This window comes from Myotis lucifugus, unplaced genomic scaffold (genome assembly GCF_000147115.1).
Source record: "Myotis lucifugus unplaced genomic scaffold, Myoluc2.0 scaffold_347, whole genome shotgun sequence".
Lineage (NCBI taxonomy): Eukaryota > Metazoa > Chordata > Mammalia > Chiroptera > Vespertilionidae > Myotis > Myotis lucifugus.
The window spans coordinates 823,492-846,733 of NW_005871395.1; the positions used below are offsets into that span (position 1 = coordinate 823,492).

Below are 23,242 nucleotides of genomic sequence, written 5' to 3' on the forward strand. Positions count from 1 at the left end.
AGAGTGACTTAAAAAGTACTATATTAGAGGTATTACTAAGTTAACGAGAAGAAGCAGGGATTCATTTGAAGTCCAGATAACCAGGAAGACTTCGTGGCAGAGTTATTTGAGCAGGGCTTTGAAGAGTAAGAGAAAAAAGGCTTGGTAGGAAGGGAGAATGGAGGGTAGTCCTGTTTTTGACTTGGGTAAATAGGAAGTTGAAAGCTTAGACGTGCCTGGAACATTCGTTGTGAATTGAAGCATTGGGTGCATTAAGGAATAGTAGTTTGAGGCAGAGTCAGAAGAGAAGCCTGATGCCAAGTCAGGGAGGCCATGAATGTGAGGCGAGGAACTGGGAGAAGGACACGGTCCCGCCTCATTGCTGCAGTGAGCCTCCAGTGTGTGGAGGGAAGTGAGGGCGTTGAGAAACCCACACCCAGGAGTCTTCTGTCTCCTCGGGAGCTTGAAGCTGCCTCGTTCTCAGTAGTCAGAAGTCTCCGAAACAAGACACCCAATCTCGGCGTTACTTCCAGAGGTTAGTTTTGATGAATTTATCATAAAACTACCTGTTTGAGAGCTGAGGGAGTCTAGTGGGTTTTTTTCATATGCAATATATTTTATCTTTTGGGGTAGCGGCCTAAGTTAAATTTACTTCTGAAGAGTTTGAGCAAACTAAATGAATGCAAACTGAATCGTTTTACATGAGCAGAAAGGATTCTGTATTCTATTGTTACATAATTTGATTATTTTAGAGCAAGATGGTATGCATTCTTTTCTCTGCTCTGTCTTCATTAATGTATGTTTTAAAATTTTTCTCATAAACTAAGAAATAAGTACTGAACATTTAACCTCCAGAACACATTAACTTCTGCCATTTGCAGATGACAGAATTCTCTATTCTTAATTCAGAAGTCACTTGTGTAAGTGGACTTGTTTATAATTTCTAGAAATAAGTTTTTTGGGTCTAGGATGGGGTTCTGCAAACCTTTTCTTAAAGGGCCAGATAGTAAATATTTTAGACTTTGGGGACCATATGGCTTCTGTTGTGTCCAGTGAAAGCAGTCATAGACAGTACATAAATGGACAGGCAAGGCTGTGTTCCAATAAAATGTCATTTTCAAATCAGGCAGCAGGTTGGGGTTTGCTGACTCCTGTCTAGAATTTGCTTCCACGTTAAGCCAATTTCATGTCTGGGGAAGAAAAAAAACACACCAAAAAACAGGGCAAAATGCCAGTGATATTATTGCATAAGTAATTCCTGTAACTTAGGCAACAACTATGACTTGCAGAAGCCATTATTTTTAAGTTACATTGTATTGCCTTTTTACCTATAACCATAAGAAGGAGTATTTCCTTCCTCTTTCTCTCCATCCTGTTCTACCTTCTCCGCAGATATTTTGAGTGCCCAGAGGCAGCAGGTGTTAGGCTGAGCTCTGGAGATAAGTGGTGGGCAGGCGGCGTGGCCCCTTCCCCCAGAGAGCTGCGGATCAGTAGAGGTGGCAGGCAGTGAGCAAATAGTGGTTAAAGATTGTGGTGAGCACTGTGGTGTTTTCAAGCATCATGCTGACACAGATAATGGAAGTGGGGGCTTCTTTATAGAGGATTGGAGAGGCCTCTCTGGGGAGGTGAAGTTTAAGCTGAGACTGAAGTTGCAAAACCTGCAGGGATCAGAGGTAGTCATCCTCCCGTCCTGTCCCCTCGAATGTCAGTTAGACATGGGTAAACTACTCAAATTTTCAGAGATTATTAAAAGCTATTTTATAAGATTTTATCCCCCTCCTTTTAACTTTCTTTTCAGGCAAGGCTAGAAGCAGTAAGAACAAATGGGAGTTTTTGTCTTCTCATTAATATGTGCACATACATTCTGAGGGAACTTGAAGACTTGGCTACCAGAATAGAGGATTGGCACTGTGGCCTATTATTTAGAACTTTTGGGATATGTGAGGTTTTTTTCATGTTTTTATAAGGTTAAAACCTCATCGGTCCTGCTTCGTTACGGCACTCCTGGAGGTCATCCAGGTGCAGTGTGGGAGTGAGGCCTTCTGCTGGCTGTCACCCACAGTTCTCTGCCTGCTGTGGCCAGGGCAGAGGGAGAGGGATGTTCAGTGGTTAGGCTCTGGGATCTGCACAGGCCCTGCCACATTACAAGCTCCTAGGTCAGGCCTCGGGGGGATCGTTACAGGGGGGCTGGTCTACCCTGGCTCCTATGCTCTGCTGCTTTGTTCTGTAGCACTCCGCTTACCACTGCTCTTGGCTTAACTGGCTACTGATGTTTTGATGGAAGGTGAAGAGGTAGGTGTGGACTGAGCATCTGGACGGAGGAAGCTCTCGTGTTTCGCCTGCTGCCTCTGAGCTCAGTACCCAGCTTCAGTCGCTTCACTTTACTAATGGGGGATGTGGACAGATGCACAAGATGAATGTCCATGGGGTGTGTGTGGTAGCATTTTGAATCCTTATACAGGAGGAGCATGTCCTACTTGAAGTGACCGTCCTGCAGAAGCCTTAGACGATTCACCATTTTGGCTTGGTTTTTCATTTTTGTCATTGGGGTATTTTGTTTTGTTTTGTTTTATTTGTTGTTTGTTTTTCATTTTTATTTTGTCCCAACATTTTCCTTTATAGTCCACCTTTAGATATTGATCAGTTGAAGCTCATTTTAAGACTCGTTGGAACCCCAGGGGCTGAGCTTTTGAAGAAAATCTCCTCAGAGTCTGTGAGTTGATGCTTTGATTGTAATTATCTGCCCTGTTGGGAGTCTGCAACTTGCCTTCCATCTGTACCTTGACTCGGGTGTGTTTCTAAGCACGTGTGCCCTTTGTGTGCTGACTTCTGGATGAGGGTGTGTGTGTGTGTGTGTGTGTGTGTGTGTGTATACACTTGCACACATACACACACACCCTCCTGATCACATGCATGAGTGTGCTTTTTTTTCTATCTGGGTATGCATTAGATCACGGGGCCTGTATTGGGCAGTGGTATCCTAGTGGTAGTAAATGAGATTTGAGATTCTAATTCATTCCCAGACGGTAGTGGAAAATTTATGTCTCTGTTTCAGCCCCGACTTTCTCGTTCTCAGAGGTTTCACATGTAGTCAAGGGCTCTTTTCACTTTTGGGTTAGTGTTTGTTCTCAGATCATGTGGTTCACCATGGATGAGTCTACCATCAGCACTAGAAGAAGAAAATGTACATTGCACGTTACTGCCCTTTTCCAGAAGCTCCTTGCTTTCTATTGGTTTAGAATAGACCACCTGCACACCTGTGTAAAGCACCAGTTCCTCTCTACCCAGTCCCCAGACCAGCAGGGGTTGCATCCCACTACTGATGCCTCAGAGCCACAGGAGTAGGCTTGTAAATCCTTCCTCCCACAGCCTGACATTGTAATTACAAATTGTAATAACCCGATAAGAAGCTTTGGGCAGTGCTTTCCTGCCTCCATGCAGGCATTGACAGAGAAGCCACTCTGGCTTCCTTTGGCCATGATTTCCTACTGTTGGGCAGGAGATTTGAGCGAAATAGTGAAAGCCCAGCCTGTCTCTCTCTTCCCTCTGTCTGCTGCCAGGCAGTGGATAGAAGGGGAAAGGCTGCAGTGGTGCCTTCCTGGGTTCTCCTCCTAGCATTTCTGACTGAAGCGGTCCCTTTGCCCAATTGGGAAGACTGCTGGGTAGCTTACGCAGGTGAGTTCAAACGGTTCATCATCCCCCTGTCAAAATACAGACTGTTGTCATCTGGCATGTGTTTGGTATATTCCTTAAAAGGACCACAAAGCCCAGGGTATTTGTGAATTTCCACTCTGACCATATGTAAGAGAATGTACCGGCCCTATTTTATTTTGTTTTATTTACTTATTTGGGACGATGAAGCAAAAGCACAGAAAGGCTGTGACTTGCCTGAGTCATGCACTAGGTCACTTGGCAGAGCCGAGCGTAGATCCCAGATGCTCTGAGAACGTGAGCTGAACCTGAATCTCACGTGACTGCACATTGTGTGAAAGTCACTGTCAGAGTTGCCGACCACACTGTCAGCCCAGGGGAGTGTTTTCTTCTGCTTTATGAGATGCAGAAGCTGTATTGGAGCCAATCAGAAAAGATACAAGGAGATGTTTAGAGAGGACATGTGCTTTTTTGTTTTAAATGCCTTTGCTTAGAAAAATTGGCTGGTAGAGAGGACTTGAGGGAGGGGAGTGGGGTTGAGAAGAAGTTGGGTTTATTAATGAGCAGAGCTAATGAGACTAAGATAGCAGATTCATGCCACCTGGGGTGGCTACCACAGCTCCTGCTCAATCCCCTCCCACTCCTACCCATCCGCCCGTAGGTATGTGCCATTAGTCACAAGATTTTCTAAAACAAAAGGTATGGGTAAAATAGTATTTACCTATTATTAAGCCACCATTTATTCAAGTGCCTGACCTAATATTCAAATGTCTTTATTTTTGGTGAAATAAAACACATAATATATTACAAAGCTCTGAAGTTGGGCATAATAAAATTGGGTACCAGCATACAGAATTTACTCAAATAATATTGTACGTAGTATAGGAATAAGGTGGTTTGGGTTTTTTTCTACATAATTATGGCGAGTGGATAAAAGTAGTTTAAACATTCAGAAGGGTAGGCAAGATTAATTTGATGTTTAGTGATATTGCCCAATGCCAATTTATTTTAAAAGCACGTGATGTGTGGAACACGTGATATGAAAAATAACAAAGCCAGGTGAGTAAAATTAAAGATTTTAAAAGTTAAAAATTCATTATTGAAGGAATATCGTAAACAGAAAGGCAGTAGCTATTTTCGTTACTCCTGAAAAGTAGGGAAATAGTGTAGAAATTGAGTCAGTAAAGAAGAGGACATTTTGAGTAAGAGAACACAGTAACAGGGCTGGTTGAGAACAAGTCAGGATGTGCCCTGAGAGAAGGGATAAATTGGCCCTGATGGATGGCTAAGGAGATAGGCTTCTTTTGGTTGGTGACCCAGTACATATAGCAATTAGTGAAACAACAAAAATCCTATTTTAAAAAAGCCAAAAGAGCCATTTCACTGACTCATTCTCACACCTTTCCCTAGAAATTTATTTTTTCTAACTCCTGACAAGAAGCGGGTATAATAGCCTTTTTGGCTAAAGTAGGCAAACCAGAAAATGTACAGGACAGGTACATGGTGGGGCAAATGTAGGTGCACAGTTGTGAGTACATGAAACACAGTTTACTCTTGTTTATTAATCATTGTATTCTCCATACGGACAACTGTGCACCTGTGTTTGCCCCTCCCTGAATTGTTCATAGGAAAGAAGAGAGAGGTGGCAGGATTTTAACATTTTAAAACCCAACTGGCATTCTATTGCTGGTTTACTTACTGACCCCCTTTTGTTATTTCTCTTGGTATGCAGAGTACTGTTTGTTATGTCATGTGTTTAGAGGTAAATCTAAACTTTGTGTGAGAATGTTAAGAGACCTTCATCCACCTTTAGAATATGCTGGCACAGAAAAGGCAGGGTAGAGCCAGCTCTTTTCTGATGGCCAGCCTTACAGGTGTTTGTGGTAGTCTGACCACTAGGGAAATTGAGTTCAGGAAATGAGCTAAAGCAGAAAAATTACTGAGAGAAGCCACAAAGAAGTGAAATCACTTGACCAGGGTGCTTATGAAGATGATGCTACAACCGAAGGAGGGCGTGAATAGTTAACAAGAAAGGGAGTATGACAAGGTTTTTATTGAATTGTGTTGAGGATTTTAAAAATCCCATCACTTCTGTTTAACAGGAACACATGGTAAACAAACAGTCCTAATATTTTCAAAGAGGGGGATTGTGTTAAAATTGATGGCACAGCTAAGAGGAGTACAGCCTATGTATGTGCTTGTTTATAGTTCTGCCTTTGTCGAGTAATTGCAGTGTTTTGCGAACATCGTCCCAGCTGTGTGTTAGCTGAGGTCAGTCTGGTCACCGTTTAAAACGACTGGGAGAAATCTCTGTTGTGCAGGCTAAGACTTCTGTGACGGACAGCAGCCTGGAACTTCTCTTTTGTCTTTACCATTAGCTTCTAACTTCCTCATGTTCCCTTTCTTCACTTACCTGTGTGTTTGTGGCATGTATTTTAAATGTACCACTACTAATGTCTCTGAAACTTGGCATTGCTTATCAACCCAACACCCGCCCATGTCTTACATTGGAGGGGTGGAGATCACCAGAGCCTGTGCCTCCAAATTTAACCTCTTCCTTAAATGGTCACACTGGGTATATTCTTCTGAACTGAATTGAGTCAACATTTTTTAATCATCTCCATTGACCCACAAGTAAACGGGTTTTAGCCATCAGTACTTGGAGTAGTTCTCTGGCTGGCATCCTGGATCAAGGGGCATCTCTTTCCAGGAATCTTGAAATATATAATGTTAAAGATGATGCTAAAACCACAGAAATTTGTCCTTATCTGCACGGCCAGCCACTGGCTACATGCCTGATAAGTCTCGTGCCGTTCACGGAATCATGCTTCAATATGCAGCCTTGGGCTCTGGCCTGGGGTGGGTGGGACTGGTGGGGAGTAGGTTTTCTATTTATTTGGGGGTGGCTATTGGCCTTTTAAAACTTGAGTTGAAAGTTATTCTTTGCACCATATGTTTGACAATGCCCTTGACTAGGCATCTAAGATATTAACCAGCTTCAGCAGATTATGCGTCTGACGGGGACACCCCCTGCTTATCTCATTAACAGGATGCCAAGCCATGAGGTGAGAACAATAGCCTGCACAGGGATGCCCCTATTTGATTGCCACTGTATAACCAGCACACTTGTACTGTCACTGAATGCTTGCATGTGCCTTGTGACCACTGAGGTACCGATGCCTGTGTGCTGCTGCAGGATGTTGATAGTTGGGATAAATTCTCATCCAATCCTGTGGACTGAGAATACAAGTTATAGACTTACATGTAGAAATGATGTTACTTTTCTACTTGGGTTTTGTGAATTTAGTGCTCAAGAGGCTGTTTTGTCTTCTGGGTTCTGTGCCTGTGGCGAGGGCATGCTGCCATCTGATGACTTTCAGCTGCAGCTATAGTTACTGAAGGCATTAGCATACTTCCCTAGTCATCAGTTTTTTAATGACCAAAGAGGGTTCTTCATTTAAAAAACACTAAAATACCCAACCGCTAATAAGTACTATGTTCAAAAGAATACACAAGTAATCCTATCTAATAATAGACAAACATGGTAATTGACCACGCCTTCGCTACGCCTCCCATTGGCTAATCAGAGCGATATGCAAATTAACCACCAACAAAGATGGCGGCTAATTTGCATACTGCAGACAGGGTGGGACAGCGCCATCCTGCCTGCCCCGCCGCCATCCAGGCCTGCTATTTGCCACCCTGGGCGGTGGAGCAGGACAGTGCCATCCCACCTACCCTGCCGCCATCCGGGCCTGCTATCTGCGACCCGGGGTGGCGGGCGTCCCGTGTGCAACCCGACCCGGGGCGGCCGGGCGAGGCAGCAGCAATCAGCCGGCCCGCCTGGGCGCCCCGTGTGCGACCCGACCCCGGCGGCTGGGCAGGGCAGCAAAGGCTTGAAGGTGGCTCTGGCCAGAGCATCGAAGGCTTGAAGGTGGCTCCGGCCGGAGCGAAGGCCTGGGTCCCGGGTGCCAGAGGAAAACCGGTGCCGGCAGCCAGGGGAAGGGAAAGCCTATTGCACGAATCTTTTCGTGCAACAGGCCTCTAGTATAGAATAAATGTGAATACCTACGTAGGGTGAGGTGCCTTTTTTACCAATTCTTAACTATTTAGTCTAACTCTAGTCCTGTCATCAGAGATGGTTGGGGCACTTCTTTCTAAGGTGCCCTCACTTTCTGGGAGCCAGGTTGGCATCACAGAGGCCCTCCCCTTCAGCTACATGCAGCTCATCTTTGTCTGCATTTGTCTAGTTAGAGGGATGACTGTTCTCTACAGGAGACAGGCCTCTCTGCCCTCGGGTCCCTTCAGCCTCTTTCTGTGTGCTCAGGAGGAAGGGACTAGCAAGGGTCCTCAAACTTTTTAAACAGGGGGCCAGTTCACTGTCCCTCAGACCGTTGGAGGGCCGGACTATAGTTTAAAAAAAAACTATGAACAAATTCCTATGCACACTGCACATATCTTATTTTGAAGTAAAAAAACAAAACGGGAACAAATACAATATTTGTATTTGCATGTGGCCCGCGGGCCGTAGTTTGAGGACCCCTGGACTACAGCCATGCAGGTATTCAGTCCCTAGAACTTGCTTTTCGAATCAGAAAGACCCTCAGCTGCTTTTCAGAGCGGGTCTTGCCTGCTCACTGCACATGTATTGAGAAGGTAAAGTTGCCCTAGCAGCCAGAACTTTTTCTAACCTTGTGTGTACACGTGAGTGTGTGCGACATGCACCCACATACATGAGTACCTTTATGTTGAGAAATTGTGAGGAGGTGGTTAAAATCGATTCAAAGAAGTTTTATCTCAACTACGCAGATAGTGGGATTTATTCATTGAAACAGGGAAGGTAATTGATGTAGTTTAACACCTAATATCTGATGCCCGCATTTACAAGTTACATTTGTATTTATGTGGTTATTCTTTGGTTTTGCCTTGATTAGAGCTGTCAGTCCTTGAAAGAATTTGGCACCTTACATTCCCTAGAATGTAGCTCAGCAGTTGGGCAGTTGGCACATCCTTAGGACACGAGAGCAGACTTCCCTCCTAAAGGCAGCCATGGTACAGCCAGTGTCGCTGAGCTCCCGCTCGGGACCCAGTGCTGTGCTGAGGAGGCGCTGGTTCGCATCACCCCGCCTCGCTCCCGCACTAGGAGGTAGGCACTGGGACTGATCCCTTTTTATAGCTGAAGAACTCAAGACTTAAAGATAATAAGTAACTTGCTCAACAGGTTAAAGTCAAGATTCAAATTCAAGCCTATCCCAGCCCAGGGACCAAATATAGAACAACCTATTGGTAATATAAATGCTGTTTGTGTCAGAAATATAGTTTGAAGCTCTTTCATGAGTTTTCTCTTGCTTGAGTAGCATAATAACCATATGATGTAGACAAGCCACATACTAGCACCGAATATTAATATTTTGCAGATGAGACTTAAGACATGCCCAAGGAGATGTAGCTTATAAGTGGCTGGGGGAGGATTTCTTGCCTGGGCCCTGTAATTTATAATCTGCTATTCTTTATTGCTCTCATTGGTTTAGTATTTTTAACATGTGTTCGAGCCTCTTTGGATATACTAAACTTACGTTTACTTGTTACCAAGATTGCTTGGTAACAAGGTTTAATATTTATGCTCTTGGTGTGCTAAGAGCATCCACTAAGACCAGCACCATCGGAAGACTGCCAGTCCTGGACTTCCATTAGGATACCAATTCCTACGCCAGTTTTAGCTTTTAGGGAGGCTGTCTCAGAAAGGGCTGCTTCTTAGATATCTTGGCCTCACTTTTTAAAAAAATGTATATATTATTGATTTTTTACAGAGAGTAAGGGAGAGGGATAGAGAGTTAGAAACATTGATGAGAGAAAAGCATCGATCAGCTGCCTTCTGCACACCCCCTACTGGGGATGTGCCCGCAACCAAGGTACATGCCCTTGACCAGAATCGAACCCGGACCCTTGAGTCCGCAGGCCGACGCTCTATTCACTGAGCCAAACAGGCTAGGGCTTGGCCTCATTTTTTTTTAACTTCTGATCAGAAAGCTAATGAAAGGGAACTTGATTAGTTAGCATTTCGTCCACTTGAAATATAACTGAGATATAGCAGGGATATAAGTAAGGTAGTGATCATAAATAAGGAAGTTTAGGACAGCACTAAGAGAGAAGTCTCTAATAACTACCCAAGACAGTCATGAACATTGGAGCTAGCGGACTTTGTCAGCTAATGCTTCTTCCTGGTCAGGCCCGAGACTCTCTGAGGGCAGTAACATCTTTGAACAAAAAGTCATTTTGAAAACCTTTTCTTTTGCAGGCAAGAAACTATATTCAGTCTTTAACCCAGATGCCGAAGATGAACTTTGCAAATGTGTTTATTGGTGCCAACCCCTTGGGTAAGTTGACTGTATCCTCATGTCATGGATATGAAATTGGTTATGACAAAGTTAGGGATTTGAAGTCTGTGACTTGCTCACAGCTGCTGTCGTTTCTTACCCAGGCTGAGGGGAAGAGCAACTGGCACAGACAGTGTTGTGGGCCCCGGCGCTCCCCGCTGTGTGCCGTCACTTGTACCCTCAGGTGCTGCAGGTCTGTCATCCTCCTGCACTTTCCCTTCCCCTCTTCTTCTGCTCCTCAGAGACAGCCATTCTCACTGGAGCTAATTTGCCACCTCAGGCTTTAAGGAATGGCCCCATATTCCTGCCACCACCACTTCCAGGACCATTAGCAAAGGGACATGACTAGCAGCTGCAGGATATATACTGCCCTGGCTAAAGAAGGAGCTGCCTTAGTCCCCAAAGCTGGGGGCGATGTGTGCTTCAGTGGCCCCTGAAGGTGGCCTCGTCTGAGGCTCTAGCACCCTGACTCAGGGTGCAGTAGACAGTGGCGAGCGCAGAGAGCTCAGACCAGAGGGGAGCGAGGAGAGCCTATGATGGTGGTGTAATCAACCTTCTCACTTTTCTCAAGAGTGTATGGTGGGTCACCCTGCTCAACAGTCCCAGCAGCTGTGCCTCAGGGTCGCGAGGACTCTTCAGAGGTTGGAGTGAGACTGAGAGGTTTTACCTTTTAAATATCCCATCATCACAGTTGACTGCAGTCTTAAGTCACTGTGGTCATTCTCAAGGTCGCACAGGTACTCTCACTCTGAAGTGTTGGGCGATCGCTGGTGAGTTCATGTCCATCCTGGAGGCGGAGGGTTCCTCAGGTCTCAGCTGGTCACACTCGCTTCCAGGAACAAATCCACAGACTCTCGGGGGGTGTGCAAAATTCTTGGGCTGGTTTAGGTTGGCATCTGCCCTGCTGTGCTCTCATTGGCTGTGTCTGACATATTTGAGCTGTATTGTCTAGTTCAGGGATCTGTGAGACGCTCTCTGAGTTGTAAGTACTCCAAGAATTTGGGAGATGATGTTGTATGCTGGTAGCTTTCTTGTCTGTCATTCTGTTCTGGGTGTTTTTTCATCACATTGGCTCATGTTTCAGACGTGGCAGTGCTTACTTTGACTTCCTGTTCGCTGACTCCGATGTGTTTATTCATTTTTCTGGGGGCAAGGAGGGTAGGTGTGTGATCAGCAGCTTATTTAGGTCACATGCATCTGATAGGTGTCCCCTTCTCTGGAATCAAAACATGTAAACATTCAAAAGGACTAGACCGCAGACTGCAGGCGAGGTGCGTGGAGGCGTTAGGCCATCTGTGCTCGCACTGCCGTTCCGGGAACCTCAGCCCGATGCCCTGCCAGGCGCTGATGCTATACAGTCTCTTCTTGCAGACGTCTGAGAACATGGTGTTACTGACCAGGAATCTGTGCCCAGCTGTTGGCTGAGCAGGAATGTAAATATTGACACCTGTTATGTCAGTCACTGACTTCCTGTTTCACATTACCCTCCAAACACAAATCAAAACTGAAACTGCCCTTAGATGTAGTGTGTGTGTTTGTATGTGCCCAGATCTAAGAGGACCCTCTTTCTTACCCCTGATTGTGTTCCTTGTCAGGGGCTTGTTTGCAGGACATGGTACCCTTTACCCTCGGGGTGGCAAAGACCATATGCTTCAAACAACAGCTGATGCCGTTGATTTTTTCTAAGAAGAGAAGGACGTATATCCAGGCATTTCTCCCAAGGCTTTAAGTGTAAACTGAGCCTGAATCAACACTTAAGTATTCACCTTGTTTTCTATCCCTTGAAACCAAATTCTTTGGTTTCTCTGGAAGGCTACAGAATGGGGTCTTTTACCCCCTGGGTGTACCCAGCAGTAACCTCTTCAGGAACCCATTCTCTTCCCTCCCCTTCGCAGTGAAGGAACTGTCAGTAATTTGCAAAGCCTCAGAAGCCTGGTTTCACAGGTGGTGCCCATGATCATGCAGTGTTTGTCCTGCATCCTCTGAAACTCAGCACACCCTCATTTGACAGAGTTAGAAAATCACCCTTTTGTGACCCTACGGAAATAACTGCTGTGAAGAAAAATCAGGGGATGCTGGAAACCTTAAGTGAAAGGGCCTGAGGCTGTTCATGTGGTTTCAAAGTACCCGGAGATCACTTGCTTAGGGCAAAAAAGAAACAACCCAATTGACCAAATTTAGCCTCATTCATAACGGACAAATGGCCTTACTGCTCCTTCAAGTCCACAGTCTTACCAAAAATGCTTAACCCACTTCTTACCAAATTGTTAGATCTAACATGGTTTTCAGGGGAATTAGAGGGGGTAGAAGAAAACAGGGGTGTAGATTCATGATGAACATTCCCAGGACAACCGGGCTGTCTGAATAGGAAAAGGGAGAATTAGTTTCTCTAACTAGATCTAAGATAATAGGTAAGATATTTTGAGAAACTAAAGAAACCCAATCAAATGCAGTGTGTGGCCCTTAATTGGTCCTGGTTTGAACAAGGTGGGTGTAAAAGACAATGGGATAATCGGAGAAATTCTAACTTGAACTGGATGTTAGATATTTGGGAATTACATATTTGTCAGATGTGATAGTTTTATGATTATATAGGAAGATGTCTTTTTAAAAAAATGTATTTTATTGGTTTTTTACAGAGAGGAAGGGAGAGGGATAGAAAGTCAGAAACATCAATGAGAAATATCGATCAGCTGCCTCCTGCACACCCCCCACTGGGGATGTGCCCACAACCAAGGTACATGCCCTTGACTGGAATCGAACCTGGAACCTTTCAGTCCGAAGGCCGACGCTCTATCCACTGAGCCAAACCGGTTAGGGCAGGAAGATGTCTTTATGTGGAAATATTTAGCTGTAAAGTATCATGTGTATAATTTTATTTTAAAATGGGGCAGCAGTGCCCTGACCGGTTTGGCTCAGTGGATAAAGCGTCGGCCTGCGGACTAAAGGGTCCTAGGTTCGATTCTGGTCAAGGGCATGTACCTTAGTTGCAGGCACATCCCCAGTAGGGGGTGTGCAGGAGGCAGCTGATTGATGTTTCTCTCTCATCGATGTTTCTCTCTATTCCTCTCCCTTCCTCTCTGTAAAAAAATCAATAAGATATATATTTAAAAAAATAAAAATAAATTGTGGCAGCAAAAAATAGAAAGAAAGAAATACAAAATGTTAATTGTTGGATGTGGGTGGTCAACATGAGTATTCATTGTATTGTATATTGAAAATTTTCACATGAAAATTTTAAAAATAAAATAAAATATCACTTTATCCAAATGCCCTGCCTCTCATCCACACACCCATGCAAAGAAAGCCCTCATTCTGTCCATTGTTTGAAGACCCGTTTGATGAATAGTCATTTGCCTTATGTTAGTAAATAAACAGTAAGGGGGACAAAAAAGTTGAAAAATTAAAAACTAGCCCTACTTACCTCCTCTAGGTCACTTTAGTTTTAGGCTTTCGTTTTGACACAGTTGGACTACAGTGGTAACAGTTTGGCCGGACATTCCACAGAATGTCTGCGTGTTCAAATGGAATCTGTTTTGTTTTGTTTTTTTTAATTCTTCAGTAACATATTCTTTAAAAATAATACAAAATACACACAAGAGAGAAAAGTGAAAGTATGTCCTGGAGCCGACGCTCTGGAGGAGAATTCTTCCTGTAGGCTTGAAGGGTGGAAGCTGTGTGTTTGCTTAGTAAGGCAGAATTTTTGCTAGCGTGTTAAAAATTAAAACCTTTCTCTTTTTGTGGACTAACAGCTGTCGACTTGCTGGAGAAGATGCTTGTACTGGACTCGGACAAGAGGATCACGGCAGCCCAAGCGCTCGCGCACGACTACTTCGCTCAGTACCACGATCCTGACGACGAGCCCGTGGCTGACCCTTACGACCAGTCCTTCGAGAGCCGGGACCTGCTTATCGATGAATGGAAAAGTAAGGCACGAAGGCAGCACTGACACCTGCCTGAGAGCTTGGTCTGACAATCCTTCCTCGGTGAGCTGCTTGCCGTAAGCTGTGCACAGGAGAATAAAATGCCTGGCTGGCAGCAGCTCGCCAAAACTGTGGTCAGGGCCTCGCCCAGAGTGAGCGCCTCTGTCGAAAGCATGAAGGGGTGACACTCTCCAAGCTGGGAGACCCTCACGTCTGCTCTGATTTTGCGTGCAGCCCCTCACACCTGCCTCGTCTCTGAGGTTCTCAGAATCTTTTCCTTTACAGCATCTCTCTGAGATGAGTAGAGGAAGGGGATTTTTACAGTTTTATACTTGATACAATTGGGACAAAATATCTTACCTATTACCTTAGACTTAGTTAGGGACACAGCCAGAAATGGGACCCGGGCCTGATCTCATATTCTTTCCGTAAAACACAAATCCAGAGCTCCGGGCAATTGCCCAAAGCCAGGCTTTCCTGCTGCTGGAGCGTGTTGGTGGGCTGCTCCGTTATTCTTGAGCTCTAGGAGGAGGCACTGAGCGATGAAAGAAACAAGGAAGATGGGTTTAGATATGTGTCCTTGAACTTCTGGGCAGTCACATGATCCAGTGGGATCTCACACAGCAGTGAATGGTTACTGGGAGTGTCCCTCCCAGCACCAGCTGGGAGAGGCAGGGCAGGTCTGCGCTCAGAAGCACAGTGCTTGCCAGCAAAGAGCAGCCTGACCTCACCTGGGCTTTCCTTCCCAATCCCTAGGCCTGACCTACGATGAAGTTGTCAGCTTTGTGCCTCCGCCCCTTGACCAAGAAGAGATGGAATCCTGAGCACCTGGTTTCTGTTCTGCTGATCCCACTTCACTGTGAGGGGAAGGCCTTTTCACGGGAACTCTCCAAATCTCATTCAAGTGCCTCCTGTTGCGAAGATCTCCTCCATGGTGGAAGAGGGGTGTGTGCGTGCACGCATGTGTGTTAGTGTGTGTGTCTGTCTTTGTGGGAGGGTAAGAGACTATGAGCAGCAAACTGCGATCACAGTGACTCCGTGGCGTTCCAGACACCCCGTGGCCGCCTCTGCTCCCGCTTCTTCGTGAGTCGGCTCTTAGGGTTGTTCAGTGCAAAGTAAATATTCAGCGTCCTACATCCAGTCATGCTTTTACTCTTTTGGCCTCTCCTGTGGGCCCACCTTGACCACAGTGGCACAGAGAAGGCTCCCCCCTTCTGGCTGCTTCAGCTCTGGAGCCGTCCTCAGGATGCATACAGCCAACAGGACCAACTGGCTCTGTGCGCCTGTCTGAGAGCTCGCTCTGTCCCATTCTCAGAACTCAGCAGGTGTATCTGGGACTAAATATGTTTGTGCCTTAAAAGGGAGAAGAGAGTGCGGAGATGAAGTTCTGAGCCAGGCGAGTAGTCAGCTGGGTGGACGACCTTGTGAAACAGCCTTCAGAGGCTCCGTGTGCATGTGGGCATGCGTGTATGTGCTGCTCTCTCGATCCCGGGTGTTGTGCCATTTCTCTGCTTGCCCCCCTTCAGTGCAGAGGTTTCTGGAGAATTGGACCCAGTCACCAGAGGCCGGCTCTTGCTGTCTGTGGACGTCCTGTGTGCTCTTTCTTCCTAGCAGAGTGATGATGTCTTGCACGCCTTGCTGTTTGAGCATGCACAGCTGCTTGCCCTGTTTTTTCAGGAGGCCCTGGTGCCAGGCAAGTGTGCCAGTGAGGACTTCTTGGGAGTTCAGAACTCGTGTCACCTTGGCTGATGCTACGGGCAGGTGACATCTTCTCTTCAGCCCCCAGTGCTATTTTGTGTTGAACACAATTGATACTCCAGGTGCTTTTGATGTGAAAATTATGAAGAAATGGAACAGATGGATATATAGCATTTTCTTTCCTGCCATCTGGTTTTCAAGAAACTATTTTTGGGGAGCCATCATGGGAAAGATGGGGCTTTTCCCAGGAAACCTCAGCCTTTGGAAACAAGTCATTCTCTCCCCTCCCAATAACCAATGCTAAGAAACGCCGAAATCAAAGTGAAAAATAAACGCTCATGAGGCCAGAACTCCTTTCTCTATTTTTGTCTAAATATGGTTATTTTTCTAAAAAAGTAATGAGGTGTCTTTTCCACCTTCTTTAGGGTCTTCTTGGCAGCGTAATGTTGGCTTCTTGGTCTCAGTTTAGGGAGAAATGAATTTTGTATTTTGCAGGAATCCTTTGAGAATGTGATTCCTTTGATGGGGAGAAAGGGCAAATTATTGTAATATTTTGTATTTTCAACTTTATAAAGATGAAATATCCTCAGGGGTGGAGAAGAGTCGTTTTCATAATTTTCTGAATTTCAGGCATCTTGTGCTACATAAGGGCCCAGGTATTTACACCTTTTGTGAAATGAGAAAGTGTAAGGCCACTTGCAGGGTCGGCCATGTGACAAAATCTCTCACTGGCGCAAGGTGTTTCCATTTCTGTCACAGTGCAGTGCCTGTGCAGTCCAGGAGGACAGCGTAGGGCCGAGTCAGCCGGAGCGAGGGAACGAGGCAGCTCATGGCGGTCATGCCACACCCGGGATCGTCCCCTCTTTAAGGAAAATGAATGCAAAGGCCTCATCTCCTTGCGTGCAGTTCAGATCCTCACAGCCCACGGCAGGGTGAATTTTGTCAGCGTGTGGGGTTGTACGTGCTCGTGTGATTTCCTCCGACGTGCTGCTCTGCATACCTTCCCGTCCAGGTCTCTGCAGGTGTTAGGAGCTGAGCAGCCTGGGGAAGGGCTCCTGTGTCTGAGAATCATGCTCCCATCTCCTGACTTCTCTGAGCGGAACTCAGAAGAGAGAATGAGGGAAACTGCTATTTTATTTGTACTCGTGAACTCGGCTGTAATCAGTTATCCCATATAGGATGTCACACAATACCACTGGTCAAAATAAAGCCTATTTTTCAAATGTAGTGAGTTTCTCAATTTTATTGCATTTTTCTCTTGATCATTTTTATTTAATGCTCAACATGGCTTTATATCAATGTTCTTTCAGCTATGGCCTGGCACATGCTTCTGACAGATCTTAATATTACTCCTAAAATTCGAAAAAACATGGATAGAGCTCCTTGGTTGTACATTTATGGTGAAGCCGATCTGAGTCTTTGAAGCGAATGGGTTAAGCAAAGGGCAGATAAACAAGGTACTATAAGGAAGCAGCTACTAGGTGTATTGCCCTTGGGCGTCAGAGTAGCCTGGGACAGGGTCAGAGACCACACCCAGGGGCCAAATCCACTAAAAATGGTTTTTACATTTTTAAATGGTTGAAGTAAGAACAGTGTTTTTGTAGCATGTGAAAAATAATGTAAATTCAAATTTCAGTGCCAATAACGTTTTATTAGAACACAGTCACACATTGGGTTAGGCGTTGTCTGTGGCTGCCTTCAGGGCTACAGTGACAGCTGAATAGTTGTGGCAGAGAACATGTGCCTACAAAGTCTAAACTTCCTACACTTTTACAGAAAAAGTTGACCAACCCCTGGCCCAGGATTTCCATTTCCTTATTTGTAAAATGAAGTTTTTTAAAGTAGGTGCTTGGTTTTGTTCAGGTTTGACATTCTAAGACTACCCATAGAAAGTATATTTTTATTTTTAAATTTCTAGAGAGGAGGTTGGATGTGTACCTGTGTGTACATTGATTATAGACTTTTAAGCAAATGTATTTTATGACTCTTGTGTATGGCCCTTGACAGTATTCTTCAGAACATCCGAGGATTTAAAGGGCCCGAGTTCTCTCAGCTGTTCTTAGGGTCTGTGTTGGTTGCTCCCTTCTCAGTGGCTGGGCATGCTGGCAGGTGCCCAGGGTGGGTTGTGTCCTGGGTCATCTGGTTCCTGGCTGGTAGTCAGGGAGGTGGCAGTTATAGAAGGCAAACCCAGCACAGGCTCTTCTTCATCCTGTTCTGTTCTCTGTGACTTCTTAAAGGGCTCAGAGAAAAGGCGCCCGGTTGTCACATGTGCTACGTCTGCCCCCGTAAGGACCAGGCAGTTGTAGGAAATGTTTTGCCTTCACACACTAGACATGAGCGCCAGAAAAAAACTCACCTAAATGAATCCACATAGAAATGAGGATCAAAATTTCATAGTGTGTGGGGGCAGGGAGAGGAAGTCTGCTTGGGACTTTTACCATGAAACCAAAGTTATAAAAGCAAAGTCATAATTTCAAATATCCTATATAATAAAACATAATATGCAAATTGATCGGGCGCTATGATGTGCACTGACCACCAGGGGCCAGATGCTCAATGCAGGAGCTGCCCCCTGGTGGTCAGTGAGCTCCCACAGCAGGAGTGCCACTCAGCCAGAAGCCAAGCTCACAGCTAGCGAGCACAGTGGGGGTGGCAGGAGCTTCTCCTGCCACCTCCACTGCAGGCGAGTGGTAAGGAGTGAGGGGTCCCAGACTGCAAGAGGGATGTCTGACTGCTGGCTTAGGCCCAATTTCCAGGGGGATCGGGCCTAAGCCAGCAGGTGGACATCCCCCGAGGGGGTCCCGGACTGGAGGACTCCCCCCCCCCCCCCCCCAGTGCACAAATCTCGTGCACCAGGCCACTAGTATTCTTAGAACGAACAAAGAATGAATCAAGTGTTGGGTTTTAAAGTGAAATTGTGTTTAGTATCCTACAATATCCTTCCTGTTTTACTTTTGCAGCATAATCTAAGGTAATTTTTGCAAAAATATTTGAGGTCTTGCTCAGTTTTCCTAAGGACCTCAATCTTGATAGTCACATCGTTCTTTTTTATTGGCATCTATTGGTGATCACTTTATCACCTTTCCCTTCAGTAACTGGGCTGAGTCCGCCAAGTCCACATCTTTCAGTGGCTTTGCTTGGTATTTGAGCAGTGTTCTAGCATTGTTTATAAAAAGTTCACCAAATCCACCATCTTTTACTAAATTTGCAACTATTGCAATTAATCTCCATTATATGTGTGTCATCTGCCATATGCTTACAATGTAACCAGTTAGAGACTAACGGAGGACAAGACCGGAAAGGGTAGGATAGGCACTCTGGGCTCCGAGGCTTGTCGACAAGGAGGGACTGGCTTGATGACAGTTCAGCAGTGAGTGTTTTCTTGGGATGACTTTCACAGGGACTCGGCTAATGAGTCTGTGAGGAATAACAAAGACCCTTTTTATTGCTAATACAGATGTTTGAATATACATTCCCTTTGAACTTCGCATTTACACTTCTCAGAACTTAGAGGCCTCCTAAGTCTACAAAGAAAAAAGGAAAAGGTTATTCAGTGTTATGTTCTTTGTAATAGCAAAACATTGGCAGTGAACCACACATCTGTCGGTGAGGACTTAATTGATCTGTACAGTGGAAAACCATAGAGCCGGGCGTGATATGTGTGCAAGATGGGTGAGGAATGAGAGAAAGTGGCAAAGCAAACATACCGCCCCCCATTCTGTATTGATGGTGATACCTATGGCTAGGAAAGCCCTAGAGGAACACACACCAAACTCCGCAATCACCTCTGGGTACTGGGGTGACGTGGCTCTAACATGTTTTCTGTTTTGTTTTGTTTTAATTTTTATTGATTTCAGAGAGGAAGGGAGAGGGAGAGATAGAAACATCAATGATGAGAGAGAATCACTGTACGCCCCCACACTGGGGATCGAGCCCACAACCCAGGCATGTGCCCTTGACTGGAATCAAACCTGGGACCCTTTAGTCTGCAGGCCAACGCTCTATCCACTGAGCCAAACCAGCTGGGGCTTATTTTGTAATGTTTTAATTGATTTCAGAGAGAGGAAGGGAGAGGAAGACAGAGAGAGAAACATCAATGATGGGAGAGAAACATTGATCGGCTGCCTCCTGCACACCCTCTACTGGGGATCGAGCCCAAACCCTGAGCATGTGCCCTGACCAGGAATCAAACCCGTGACCTGGTTCATGGGTTGACGCTCAACCACTGAGCCACACCGGCCGGGTGTGAGTATCTTTGTACAATTTCTCTTACGTTTGCTTTTTTTAAAACAGTAATTTTTTAAATTTTATTTTTCAATTACAGTTGACATTCAGTATTATTTTGTATTAGTTTCAGGTGTACAGCATAGTGGTTAGACAATCATATACTTTACAAAGTGTCCGTTGATTTTCCAGTGCCCACCTGGTACCATGCATCAAGCATGTCAAACTCGCGGGCCACATGCGGCCCACACGAATATTTTTGCGGCCCAGCCAATATAATGGTATGAAATGTTTTAATAAAAATTTCATAGCTTAATTTTTATAATATCCTGTTATACATACTTACTAATAACAAACTACAACGGTCGCTAATGACTGATTACTATAATTGTGTTGCATTCATTTCCCTCATGCCCAGGCGCACCATTTCTCCCCACTAATACTAGCAGCGAATATTTTATGTTAATGATGACTCATTTATTTCAGCCCTCTGTATTCAGCATGTCTTTATCGAAATAAACCTACATTTCTATGAAAATTGAAGCTTTTGTTTTTTTGCGGCCCACAGAAACTTAAACCTTTTTTATTTGGCCCGTGTTAGCCTTTGAGTTTGACATGCTTGCCATACATAGTTATTAACAGTAATTTTTTTTAAAAATCAAAATGTATTTTGATGAGAAAGACTTTTACAGCCTGTGTGACCCGGGAACCATTCCCCAATTTCCATTTTGCCAGGGCCAGAGCCCCCTCTTCAGGACAGGACTCCCCCCAGCTGCTGGCCTCGGGCGAGCGGAGTGCCCCACAGCTTTGCCGCAGGGTTCTCTCCTGGGGCAGGGCTTGGTGGTTTCTGCCCCAGGAGAAGAGAATGTTCACGGATCTGAAGCGGGATTTTTCAGCCCTGGCCCTATTGACATCTTGGGCAGATAGTCCTTTGTCGCGGGGGCCGCCCTGTGCATTGTAGGATGTTAAGCAGCTTCTCTGTCTTCCACTCACAAGATGACAGTAGCACATACCCCCTCCCAGTTTGGACACCCACTGTCTAGACCAGTGGTTCTCAACCTTCCTAATGCCGCGATCCTTTAATACAGTTCCTCATGTTGTGGTGACCCCCAACCATAAAATTATTTTCGTTGCTACTTCATAACTGTAATTTTGCTACTGTTATGAATCGTAATGTAAATATCTGATATGCAGGATGTATTTTCATTGTTACAAATTGAACATAATTAAAGCATAGTGATGAATCACAAAAACAATATGTAATTATATATGTGTTTTCCGATGGTCTTAGGCCACCCCTGTGAAAGGGTCGTTCGACTCCCCAAAGGGGTAGCGACCCACAGGTTGAGAACCGCTGCTCTAGACATCACCACGTGTCCCCTGGGAGCAAAGTCATTCCTGGCCGAGAACCCCCGGTCTGAAGCTGGAGGCAGCTCCAGTCTTGCAGAATACCAAAGCCTCTTTTCTTGAAAGAATTGAAGGTTCACACCTACTAACCTGTCATCAGTTCATGAAATGGTGTGGTCTCTTGAAGGGAAGTACAAACAGGAAAGACCCTTTTAAAGACCTAAATATATCCTTTCTGGGGAAAAAGGAAGATATTAGATACTCGGCAGTTCAGAAGAAAGTATACTCAATGCTGGCTTAAGGCTATCTCATGTCTAAAAAAAAAACACGAGGTAGGTATTGAGTGAATAAAGTTATCCTTTGTTCAGAAGCTCTTTGGCCATTATCCACAAACAAAATTGAGTGAGTAAGCTGGGGTATGACTGCAAGATTTCTGAGGTAGACAGGTGATGAGTTACAGTGGAAAGAATACTGGGTGGTGGTGGTTTTAAATATTTTTATTGAGTTTTTAGAGAGGGAGAGAGAGAAACATCAATGTGAGAACAGAACATTGATGGGCTGTCTCCTGTACACCCCCTACTGGGGATCGAACCCAAAACCCAGGAATCAAACTAGCAACCTTTCCGTGCACAAGGCGATGCCTAACCTACCCTGGCTACACTGGCCAGGGCAAGAATACTGGGTTTGAAGCCACACAGACCTGGGTTCAAATCCTGGCTCTAGCTCTTGTCAGGTATATGACCCTGGGGTAACAGATTCTAGCTTCCACATGATTGCAAAGAGTAAATGAAATACCAGACCTCCATGTGCCTGCTGTGCACAAGCTACTGACTGGTTTACGTCTCCCTTGAGTTGACCTTGAGCACTGAGGCTGTCCTGTTGGATGTGGTGTTCTGTCTCTGGGAACTGTGAGTTTCTAGAACCAATGTGGAGGAGAGCTCCGGAGACAACACCGGCCAGGGCAGGCTCCCGTGCAGGTTCTGGAGAACTCATCATTGAGCTGGAGCCCGTGGTCTGAGCGATTGCCCACAGCCAGTGGGATACTGTTGGCTGCAAACCTATTTGATTAATTCAGTTTTTTAAATGTGCTGTTTATTTTTGTTATTTTTTAAAAATTGATTTTAGGCCATAGCCGGTTTGGCTCAGTGGATAGAGCGTTGGCCTGCGGACTGAAAGTTCCCAGGTTCGATTCCGGTCAAGGGCATGTACCTTGGTTGCGGGCACATCCCCAGTCGGGGGGTGTGCAGGAGGCAAGCTGACCGATGTTTCTCTCTCATCGATGTTTCTGACTCTCTGTCCCTCTCCCTTCCTCTCTGTAAAAAATCAATAAAATATATTTTTTTTAAAAAAACTGATTTTAGAAAGAGAGGAAGGGAGAGGGTAAGACTGAAAGAGAAACACTGATGTGAAAGAGAAACATCGATTAGTTGCCTCCCGTACGCGCCCCTACCAGGGATCAAACCCACAACTCTTTGCTGCACGGGAGGATGCTCCAACCAATGGAGCCCCCCCAGCCAGGGCGTAAAGCATGTGCTGTGTTTAGAAGTCACCAAGTAGTTAAGAGAGGAAGTAATCTTAAGTCAAATTTTGCCATTCTATATACTAGTATTTCCATCACCTTTTAGTGTCATTTGAGGGGAAAAACATGTATGTAAAACCACATGACCAGCCTCGCCCCCTTGAAAAGACCAACGGTTCTCAACTCTATGAGATGCAACAGCTTTCGTATAACTAATATTTTGCAGTATGCCTTTCGTGATCCTGAAGTGAAATTCATAGGTCGCATACAGGTACACACACAATTTCAAAGAAAATATAATGATCTATACAGGCTGTCCCAAAAAATGTATACACACTTTGAATAATTATTCATTCCAGTGGGTTAAATCTGGAAAGAAAGAAACATCAATTGAGCTATGAGCTCTTCAGGTGTGTATACATCTTAGAAAAATATGAATGCACTTCAGCATCAAAGACGATGCAGTGAGGCGCTGGCTCCTAAACCTTGAGTGTGACCTGCGTTGTGCTGTCCACTCACATGCC

General features: G+C 45.2%; 1 protein-coding gene across 3 annotated transcripts in view; it reads left to right on the forward strand.

Annotated features, from left to right (window-relative positions):
* The window catches only part of MAPK14 (mitogen-activated protein kinase 14), a 65,743-nt gene extending 48,888 nt beyond the window's left edge, over positions 1-16,855 (forward strand). The window contains exons 9-12 of one of the 3 annotated variants that reach the window (XR_002832250.1): positions 2,613-2,692; positions 9,929-10,007; positions 11,379-11,440; positions 13,760-13,898. Coding sequence is in view for 2 of the 3 variants with exons in the window: in XM_006101252.3 (XP_006101314.1) it covers positions 6,616-6,695; positions 9,929-10,007; positions 13,760-13,933; positions 14,687-14,754 (401 nt within the window). In the remaining variant the exon portion in view is untranslated. Of the gene's footprint in view, positions 1-2,612; positions 2,693-6,615; positions 6,696-9,928; positions 10,008-11,378; positions 11,441-13,759; positions 13,934-14,686 lie in introns of those variants that run through there. The other 2 variants (XM_006101252.3, XM_006101251.3) reach the window with 2 other exon arrangements.
* Positions 16,856-23,242: the final 6,387 nt, after the last annotated feature.